At 38.1% G+C, this 11,465-nt stretch overlaps 1 protein-coding gene across 1 annotated transcript in view; it reads right to left on the bottom strand.

Moving 5' to 3' along the window:
• Window positions 1-3,671: 3,671 nt before the first annotated feature.
• Window positions 3,672-11,465, bottom strand: part of LOC136241382 (uncharacterized) — an 84,779-nt gene continuing 76,985 nt past the window's right edge. Inside the window, exons 41-51 of the mRNA XM_066032572.1 lie at window positions 9,503-9,690; window positions 9,396-9,450; window positions 6,691-6,942; window positions 6,280-6,467; window positions 6,173-6,227; window positions 4,877-5,128; window positions 4,633-4,829; window positions 4,292-4,581; window positions 4,098-4,236; window positions 3,948-4,046; window positions 3,672-3,898 (exon numbers count right to left, since the gene is read on the bottom strand). Of these exons, the coding sequence (XP_065888644.1) occupies window positions 3,818-3,898; window positions 3,948-4,046; window positions 4,098-4,236; window positions 4,292-4,581; window positions 4,633-4,829; window positions 4,877-5,128; window positions 6,173-6,227; window positions 6,280-6,467; window positions 6,691-6,942; window positions 9,396-9,450; window positions 9,503-9,690 (1,796 nt within the window). The 3' untranslated portion in view covers window positions 3,672-3,817. The remainder of the gene's footprint in view (window positions 3,899-3,947; window positions 4,047-4,097; window positions 4,237-4,291; window positions 4,582-4,632; window positions 4,830-4,876; window positions 5,129-6,172; window positions 6,228-6,279; window positions 6,468-6,690; window positions 6,943-9,395; window positions 9,451-9,502; window positions 9,691-11,465) is intronic.

Here is an 11,465-nt window from a genome sequence, read left to right as displayed (position 1 = left end):
ACCCTACTTGTTACAACTTGTTCACTTGCTCAGTAGTCACAGGATGGTTACACCCATAGGTAGATACAGGGAAGCCTCACACATATTCACAACAAAATATGTCAACTGCCCCAGGTGTAGTCTTTTTGTTCTTTGATCTGTAGTTCAATCACGAACTTTAATACAATGTTTACTGAATACAGATCTTGGATTTGTCTAATATTAAATTATGGTCAACTTGATGTTTTGCAGTCCCAAATTGAAGAAGCATGATCATTTTTTTTTCAATCACTCTCTCAATGTTGAAAGAGGCAATTTTATGGCCGGAGGGGGTTGTGGGAACTTATTGACTTATTGTCCATAGTTGTGTGACATCACAGGTCACTCCTGGCTCCCAACTGAACATTTACACTTTGTCAATCCCTGTAATTTTGGTTAAATTCAAGTGCATTTAGCTGTGGCTACAGCTGCTGATAGTTGGCACACTATTTTTAAAGACGTACAGTGTTGACTGACATTTGTATTGTAAAGTTGTTCATTGTTGTGAGGGTTATTACGGTATATAAAAGAGCACACACACACACACAAGCTATACCACAAACAATGAGGTTTGAACACCAGCCAGCTATGAAAGTACAAAATGGATTTATTAGGCCACTTAAACTTAACTATTAGTTTCTCATCCCTGCCTGCACCGCCGTTTTTCTTACAAGCTCATCAAGGATTTTGCACCACTGGCAGGCAGTGGTGACTTAGTGCAGCCATCCTGCACCTTTTAAAGCTGGTACCTTACTAGAGCGGTCTAAGAAAACTACATTCTGAGTCATTTTAACTAGCTAATTCAGCTATCTAGTTAGTAAAAAATAAAATAAAATCCACCCTCCCGCACTGGTATTTTGAGTGCAGGAGGATGAGAAACTAAAAATTAAGTTTATGTGGCCTAACCATGTTTTCCTGTGTTAGCTTTGATCATGACTTGTGGGATGTGCATACATGAAGTTAGCTTAAAGCACCTGTTTTCCTTGTTGTACCGGGCATACCGAGGGGAGTTTCCAGGGATTTCAGGAAACCCCTTTGGATTTTACACACTACTTGAAATATTAAGAAATTGAATGACAGCAACACTTATAGCATTGTTCTGAATTATGATTATGGTGAAAAGATTGAGATACTCTAATAAAGCAGTCAGGCAATATAAACTATTTATACTCTAATATAACAGTCACCTAGCTGTATAGTGGCCCTTTTCAAAATTCCTGCATATGCCCCTGAAACAGTACATGGGTCAGATTTTTTGACCAGGCTGATCATCCATGAGTCTACAATTGTTTGGAGCATCATCTAAGTACCATATAGTATGTGATAGTTTTGTATTGCACTAATAATAGTGAAGTAGTCTGAAAATTAAAGAGTTTTGTAGAGTTTATGCATGAAGTAATGGGTATTATATTCAGCTGCTTTTGTGCCATGAATTGGTTATGAGCTATCTATATCAACAAGTGTTCTGGTAGTTTGGTAAATGATCAGACGTAATGCGGCGGGAACAAGATAGGTCATCTGCAACTATACCAGTACACACACCTTGTCCATGTGATTAGCATGTGTTAAACACTGCACTTAAGTTTTCCCAGGTCAGAATAGATTCCTTGAAATTGTGTAATTTTTAATTAAAATGTAAACAGAATAATTATTGTTTTGGTCGTGTCTGAGGTTTGGGTGAAAAATTTACTTTGAATCAAATAATTGTTCTTGGTACTATAGACATCCCTTATTAGTGTGTTGCACTAATTTTGGAAAGTAGTTAAATTATTCTTCCCTAGTGAATGGCCTCAATTTACAGTTCCAGAAATAAAGACAGAAAGATGCTGCTACAGGCTGGGATATGTCCTAATAACATCAGAGGTTTGCAATTGACTCTATAGCTAATTATGATGTTGACTAAATTGACCATGATGAAGTGGTACTCAAAGTGTTCAGTTATTGTGATGAATACTTGGAGCATACTGAGAGGTTGACGGAGCTTCAGTACCTGAAGGGAGAAAGATAAAGCTCAGTGAGGATGTTGAGGTCTTGATGCAAGCTAGTGAAAGCTGTTTACAATTCATAGTTATACCTTCATGGAGAAAAACAGGGAAAATCACGACCATTGCCTTTAAGAAACTGATAATGACGTCGACTTTGTATGGCCGTTGGCTGCTCTAGATCTAATGAAGCATGAAGCACATTTTCCCTTTTTGTGGCAACTATTATATTGACTGGCATGGTTCCACAGGATTAGAGTGTACCAGAGTTAAATTAGACCACTACTGGAGTACTGGTTGTAATTGCCCAGATGATCTGGAAGCAATCTGAGTTAGACTCCGATGTGACTAAAATCAAGGTATACATCAAGAGGCTCATTTTGGGCATGTAATAAGTTAAGTAAAAGGGTAGCTATAGACTATATAGCTAGACAGCAAAATAAAAGTGTATATACCGAGGTAAGAATTAAATGTCCACTAGTACATGAAAATAGTTTGTTATGCTCATGTATACCAATCTGCTTACTTTGACTGTTGGAGGAGGTGGGTGTAATACACAAAGACTTGTACCTGGATCATTACATTTTTTACAAATACATAATATACTATCGGAATTTTAAGGGATCACGGATCATATTCATAGATATAAAAAGTACAGTGGTCCCTCGATTATCCGAACTCGTTGGGCCCTGGGTGTGTTCAGATAATCGAAAAGTTCGGATAATCAAAGCCCATTCATTTATATACAGAGCCTTGCTCAATTACTCTAATAGAACGCACATTATATAAAAATACTCTAATAGAGCAGTCATCGCTACAGTTCGGATAACCGAAAGTTCAGTTAATCAATGGCCGGATAATCGAGGGACCACTGTAGTGAAACAAGGGAGGTCATCTTTACCTGCAGCTACACCCACCTCCTCTAACAGTCAAAGTAAGCAGATTGGTATACAAGAGGATAACTAGATTGGGAGGCTCTGTATAGGTACAACAGTGTATAAGGTACAGTCAATTGCAATTTGATCCCTCTAGGCATCTGGGGGAATGCCCCACAGGGAAGTTTAGCCTTCTAGATATGTATCAATTCTGAAGACATTTTACACACTGATTGCTCTTTTATAACAACTGACTGTTCTCATCTTCTTACAAACTAAATATCAATATGGGCTCCATCCCCCTTGTACCCTCCCCTCCCAGTTTGCTGCATCTATGACATTATAGACAAGCTTCACACCACACAGTCACATGCATATTGGCAGATTTGGTTGGCATTTGGTGACATTACTGTATTTATTATGGAGAACAAAATTTGAAGCTTGCCCACTGCTCACATTGACTGTGTAGGAGCTGAGGTGTGATGTAAATGATATTTAGTTCCTTACTCATCTTACTTTCTGCTCCAGTTCACACTGGTTTGTTGATTCATGACTATCATGTATAGATAGCTTGTAATTAAATAATGACCTTGTACCCTTTGAGTTGTGTGTTAATGTTTTGTATAATGTTTGCCTTTGCAAGCTCGCCTATTGCCGAATAGTGCGATGGTACACTAAAAATCAAATCAATAAAAAACATTTCACAAGTATCTTGTAGTTGTTGAACTACATATAGCCTTTGCCAGTACTGGCTTTTGATGTGTAAAGTTTGCACAATATAACTCATACTCAAATGTTTATTTACACAGCAGATATATTGTGTTTTGCTTCAAATAATTATGAGTGATATAATATATGTCGCAGTTTTATTGCAGTGCTAACAACAAACAAAAAAACCAGTCATAATGTAACAATGTGAGGAGTTTAGTGGTGGATCATGCCCTAGGTACAGAAGTCAATGTTACGGTCTTCTATTGGTTCAGCAATGTCTTGTTCAGTTGCCGATGACAGTGAGAAGATAAACTAATCAAAAAATAAAATGAATACACTAGAATTGCTAGTCTATGATTACCGGTTTGCGAAGACATCCTGAGAAGTTAGTGTTTGTAACAGGTGACACGTAAGGTGGTGGAGGTATCCCTCCAACATATAGTATACTAGAAGTGCCCACCTGAGTGAAGTATATTATGAACATGACCAGAGGAGCTACTAGTAAACTTACATAACTACTCTGCAATAATGTTGAGCTCTCATCAATAGGAACAGAACTGCCCTCAGGGGTAATTGTAAAGCGAAGTTCGCCATTTCTCAAGACAACTACTACCCTAATCCACACGTCTATTGTGATTTCAACAGTTCCTCTGAGGGAAGAGAGTCACAAAAATTGCACGTGTCCAATATACCTGCCTAGCTGACCTGGTAGTTGTTAGTGTAGATCCTCCTCTGACTGACACTTCAAATATGCCGTTAACAAATTGTGCTAAGAAATAATCTCCAGTCCCGTTCTCATACTGAGAAACGTAGAACAGAATTCCATTCTCATTTTCCAGTTTGATGGAGAGCACTAGTTGTGTACTGGTTACCATATTAACACCAATCATATAACGTGAATATGCATTGCCATTGTATCTCAGATCGGACGTAGTTTGTTTGATGTCACACTGCATTCCTTCATATCCAACTTTGCAAGGACATTGGCCACCTATCTATAGTGGAACATGTGGATTGTATGTTGCTAAAAGAAGTTGATAACTTACTATTTGACAGGTGGCAGTGGTACCATCAACAGTCCCATCTTTGTTACAACGACATAGTCGACATCCTCTTGTAGTCAGCATAAAGCTGGGTTCACAATCATCACAAGTTCTGCCTTGTACTCTCCTTCTACAAGAACACTGTCCACTATTCTTATTACAACTTGTACCCTTGCTCCCAATAGGGTGGCAGTCACAGGCTACAGAGAAGATGGTTACGCTATACTTGGTACTAATCAGTACTAACCAGAACATGTATCATTTAGTGCATTCCCATAATATCCATCAGCACACACTGCACAGCTACCACCAGCAGTGTTGTTGACACACTTCAGACATCGTCCAGACAACTGATTACAATTACCAGTTACACTGAGGTCTATGTTATCACTGCAGATACACTTTTGACAAGGGCGTCCATTACTTGGATCACCATAGAAACCATCAATACATGAATTACAATTATCTTCTAATGAAGCTCCTTCTGGACAACTAGTTGCTGTGGAATAAACATACAAGATATTTCCCTCAGTCCTAACACTTTATCTTGTATCATGTAAATAAGATGTAATGGATAGGGAGAGTGTCACGCTATATGCTGTGAAAAATGAGCCCGTAAAGTGCTATGGTATTGTTCAAAAGATTGGTGGTTACTTTTGTGTTTACTGATGGCTAGTTAAAAGTGCAATGGGCACACTTCGTGCACATGAAGAAACTGAAGCTACTGAGTGAAAGAACAGTTTACCTGAGAAAAGTGTGGCATGTTGTGCAGAGAAATTCAGCACACACAGGCAACTAACTTGGAAGGAAAGATCACCAGGAACTGAAACTGCCTTGTATGAATCCAGGTCCAGTTCCCATGTGCATTGTACTCTGGGTCATCATGAATATCAACCTCACAGGTGATGCCTTCATTTGAGATTTCATCAGGGTTGCCATTCCCTACCTTACAGTTTTGCTAGCCAAACTGACACATCTGGATGACCATTGTGACTTCATGTGGACCACTCATCTTTAACTAGTAATGTGTTTAATCTGGGCAATCGGCGGTGGTCAAATTTACGAGAGGAAACGAAGGTGTGCGGGTTATTTTATGGGCTCAGCCTATGGCACAGTTTGACACTCTCCCTTCCAATATTAGAATAGTTTATTGTCATCATTGTCATCATTCATCATTGTCTAACCATCCCTCTAGGAACCAGCAGTGAGGGAACAAATTAGCCTGTGGCACAACAAATCAGAAACATGAACCTGAAAACTATGCTGAATGCAGAAAAAATCCCAGACCATCCAGGTGGTGACTTGATCCACAGACAGATTGCAGTCTAGGTAAGTACCAGAGGATCCACACAACCTGGGATCCAGGCTTTCCTCTGCATTCAGCCAGTACTTAACAATTCTGGCTTCTTGTTTTTTTCACATCTCACACGGCTACATGAAGTTTAACAACACAACTGGTATCTACACCACTATTTGTATCAGTAGACTTTTACACATAGATTCATCGTATACCATATTAATTAATTTTACTGATGGAACTCACGTTTAGAACAATCATCTCCAGTCCATCCACTTCTACAGTTACACTTTCCAGTTCTCTACAGTGTTAACATCACAACATGTACACTAGTCACTACTAACAACTCTCACCCTAACACACTCCAAAGTGTTTTCAGGATTACATCTACATCTTCTACACCTTCCGTTAAGTGGTCCCCAGAATCCTTCTCGGATACAAGTGTCACAAGTTCTGTTAGTGATGCCATCATAACAAGGACACTGTCCAGTCATTTTGTTGCATCGTCTGTTACGAGATCCCTCAGGGTCACATTCACAAGCTACAACCAACACAACATCATGTCACAATATATGCCACAAGTAACAGAATGGTGTGTGGACCATTTTGTGGTGTTATAGGGCTTTCTCTAATTGGTCGTGTCTTTAAGTATAAACTCAGATATAACATACCATGAACAGTGCCTTAAAACATTTAAAATCATACTATCATCATATGCTCACAATTATTAATGCTCTTGTTAAGTGATATGTGAACTAACTTACGTAAGCATGTTCCATTGACAGCATCTCCATAGAAACGGTCAGCACAGACCTGACACTGGTTACCAGTGGTGTTATTGATACACTTGAGACAGTTACCATTACGAGTATCACAGTTTCCAGTCACATTGAGGTCAATGTTATTATTACATATGCACTTCTGACATGGCTTCCCATTAACTGGGTCTCCATAGTAACCATCAATACATGTTGTGCATCCATCTTGGAGTGATGCTCCTTCCGGACAACCAGTAGCTATAGAGGACACAAATAAAAAATTATCGATACACTAATTCAAGCTATATTCACTGAGTGAGCAATAATTTAGATCTTCCTATACCCTTGAGTCACCTCATTACCGGTGCAGTACATGAATTATTTTCATTAATACTGTCCAACCACATCCCTAACTACCATAATAGTTGAGTAGCACCAGATGTACTGTTATAAACTGGTGCAATACAACAAGTAATTGTGAACTATAACAAGCTGCATTTTGCTCAGTTCATATAATTAGTGCATCAGTGAACCAGAGCCCATCCAAACCAAAACTCAACTTATACATTACTTTATTGAGAAGCTACTGAGTATCACTAAACACTGAACCAAACCACTAACATTTCCTTGGACTGTTTGTATAAAATGTAATAATGTAGGTACAATAATGTAGCCAAGCAGGTACACACTGCATGCCATGTTGTTCAAGTCACTACTGAAGTATTAGTCACTACTGATATATAAGTCACTACTGGAGTATTAGTCACTACTGAAGTATTAATCACTACTGAAGTATTAGTCATTATGTAACATGGGATTTGTTTGATATGTATGTCCAAAACCGAAAGGCTGTGATATCAGGCAAATCCCAAGTGCCCATGTTACAGCTAATATTTAACACTTCTGTTTCAGGTTAATAATCCTTGTCGGGTGAGTAATCACCCAATACGAGTGCAACCACTAATATACATGCCTGAAAGATTCAATTATGGCTAGGCAGCACATATTGTTGTAGCTACGTTTGCTATAATGAACGGACAAATCGTGGACAAAGTTGAGTAGGTCTAATCTTGGGAAATTTGTGTTTTAATGCTTAAGATAATTACAATGTATACTAAATGCCTAAAGGAGTAAGCTTTGCTGTAGAGTTATTAACTTGTGTTATCTGTAATGTGGGTGTGGACCATATTTGAAAACGTGCTGAAATGTTTGTGAATGTGCTATAAGACAAGTTCTCACCTTTAACCTTTAACTAACATTTCCGAACTTGCAAAATGGCAAGGATACTGAAATGATTTTATCTGTGGTAAGACTCCATTCATGATTTTAGTCATGTAAGCATTTAATTATTACTTAAAGAACTTTGGAGTGAAGATCAAAGTACTATATTTGCCATACAAACTATTATTATTATCATTAGAACTTTACAGTAAAATCTTATCCAGAGCATTTTGTAAAACAAATAGGCCGGTACCCTATACCTCATCCACATCAAGGCTATGCTTGTTTTTATGTTTGCTCTATTGAAGTGCAACTACTTTCCCAGGTTACATCTCAATGTACACCAGTATACAATCTCTGTGAAGATGTATACATGGCAAATGTATCCCCTGGAATCCCGCTGATCTGAAGTGTGAAAGTGTCACATTGGTGTATTGGCACACATGCAACCTTTCCAAGTGCAGTTCTATGGGATTTCACTGGTTTCCAGACATTAGTCAGATTTTTTAAAACTATGTACTCATACATACTATTATAGAACAGTTGGAATAATCTAAAACAAAATTAGTTCATTATAAAGAGAGATTACCTATTGTACAATGAGTGTGATAGGGATGGGCAATTATTTGGTTATCATGATAATAATGTGATTACACATTTTGTTGGCAATAATTGACATGGTCTAATTTTCATCAACCGGTGGTGATATCAAGGAACCAGTACAGTCTTATCATTTCATTTTTAGTATTAACATGTAGTTATTGTCCTTGTTCATTGTAAAGCCTATAGCTGGTAACCTCTTATGTGAGCACCAGTATAGTATAATCAGTGTGGGCAAGTTACTTTGTAAAAGTAACTAGTTACATATTACATATTACTTGTAACTGAACTATTTAGTTACAGTTACATATTACCCATAAAATAAAGTAACTGTAATAATATTACATATTATATTACTTTGTGTCCACAGCCTTAAGCTGTCACGAGTGAAACTATCACCTTATCACGTGACATGATTGCATTGTTGGACAATATTCAAATTTTGGTTATAAGTAAGAAGCTGATGAATAAGCTTCATTCAGTAGGCCTCGTTACTTCGTTGTGGCTAGGCGTTACTCAGAGGATAACTAACGAGATTAGTAACTTTGTTACTTGTAGTAATAATATTACGTAATATTAGACTCGTTACAGTAACTATATTACTTAGGTAACGCGTTACATTTGTAAGTAAAGTAACTTGCGTTATATTACCTGTTTTTATAGCGTATTTCGTTATATTACTTTGTTACCACAAAAGTAATAATATTACATAACGCGTTACATAAGTAACGCGTTACTCCCAACACTGAGTATAATGATCTGAAACATATGCTGCAAGTTATAATGGTATATGGTGTGAAACCACTTATCTCAAAACTGCTTAAATGCAAACTTTGGATAAGTTTTCCAAGATTCATTCACAATGAAGAACACTATTATAAGTGACTCACGTTTAGAACAATCATTTCCAGTCCATCCACTTCTACAGTTACACTTTCCAGTTCTCTACAGTGTTAACATCACAACATGTACACTAGTCACTACTAACAACTCTCACCCTAACACACTCCAAAGTGTTTTCAGGATTACATCTACATCTTCTACACCTTCCGTTAAGTGGTCCCCAGAATCCTTCTCGGATACAAGTGTCACAAGTTCTGTTAGTGATACCATCATAACAAGGACACTGTCCAGTCTTTTTGTTGCATCGTCTGTTACGAGATCCCTCAGGGTCACATTCACAAGCTGTGAAACAACATTAAGTCAGTTTGTACATCAGTCTGTTGATGAATACACTAAACTATACACACATGAGAAGTGTATAAACACTACTTATACCCCAGTGTGTGAGAGGATCAAAGTGCTACACTAGGTGACAACTAACTTATCACCCAGTGAATGGGTTGCCAATTAGTGCATGAGAACAAATCTTGAAGTCAGCCATGTTGTGCAAGCAGAGAGAGGATGACTGGGTAAGAGTACTTAGATAATGTGTAGCAACTTAGAGTGGCCATGATGTTTGTTTGTGCTACATGAGTCACTTCCACTAAATTCACTTAATGATGGTTTGCAGGTTGTGTTTCATACTGGGATATCATAGTTATATCCCTTTGGCAATGCTAATGCAGTATCACTCTCACCCTTGGACTGAGGTGATAACTATGACATTGCCCTTGTACTGGGCCATAGCTGTAACTTAAACAAATTGAAATTACTACGATGGACAACATAATTATTGAGGTCTTCTGTGCATGTGATTTTAATTTGCTCAAATCCATATAACCAATTGATTGACTAATAGATAGACCTCGAAACACAAGCTTGTTTGGAATTTAGTAACCTGAAGGCCCTGTGCCTGTCTGAGGGCTACTAAATTACATGGAATCCTGTATATTTCAAAGAACTCATTGAACTTTGACAGCTTCTTGTAAACAAGAAATGTAGTAGAAATAAGCCTTCCTCTAATTCAGCATGGCTGTTAGTATCCACTTAAATGCCCACACATTTGCGCAATGTTTGAATGCTACAGGCATGTCAATGAAGTGTTTTGCAAGCTTATAAACTTATTGTTTAGTGTAAGTTTATAAATTAGAAAATGGTATGCATAATATGCTTTGATCTTTGGGGGATAATGAGGTCTTTAAAATCCACTAAGAGACCTGCTAGCAGGTTCTTAAAATGGTTAGTAACCTGCTACTGGCTGCTAGCAGAAAAGACCTCAAGCATCACAAATCTCACTTTCAATCATTGATTTGCAATGCTCCCTCCAAGCATAATCAGGCAGATAGCCTGCAGTGGGTGACCAGTCACCCAGGCCAACATGTGCTTAACCACTCTATTCATTTTATAGGCATGCCTAAAAGAATTCGATTATGGGGGGTACAATCTAACGTTGTACGTACGTTTGTCATGATGAACGGAGAAGTCCAAAAATATTACAGAAAATTCTGTTTAGTGCCCATCTGTTTCTAGAGTGTTTTATGGCTGTTTTCGTCATCTATTAAACTATGGATGGACTTTACCAAGAGCTAACTAGGTAAGCTTCCTTGTAGAACGTTATTTTTCGCTACGTGTAATGTGGGTGTGGTCCATATTAGAAACTGTGCCTGTTCTTCGTGCTACTGTGGCGCCACTGTAGGCACAACTTGTGATAACTCGATCCCATCGTATAAATCCACACAAGCTACTTCTTAGACAGACGTGTTCTTTACACTGCTGTGGCGCCATAGGCACTGGCTATACCGCTAACCCGGCTCAACATTACTGATCACTGCCGTTTCCCAGCTGTGCCAGATCCAATTAGTCTAACTTGCGAAAGGAAGCGGTGCAAGCTTTCGATTTTTTTCAACACTTCAACAAAAACATGTTCAGTCCTCCATGATTATTATTTTTAACATTGCATGACGATGTCAGTACAACATATAACCCAATCCCACAATGATTCCACCTATATGCCCATATATAATGCATACATTTTCTAAGTCGGTTAGAGACCACGCCCTTGGATCTTCGTGTATTTT

The sequence above is a fragment of the Dysidea avara genome, chromosome 12, assembly GCF_963678975.1.
Source record: "Dysidea avara chromosome 12, odDysAvar1.4, whole genome shotgun sequence".
In the NCBI taxonomy this organism is placed as follows: Eukaryota; Metazoa; Porifera; class Demospongiae; order Dictyoceratida; family Dysideidae; genus Dysidea; species Dysidea avara.
The sequence above is the reverse complement of the archived record's forward strand: the minus strand, read 5'-3'. Positions and strand labels throughout refer to the sequence as shown.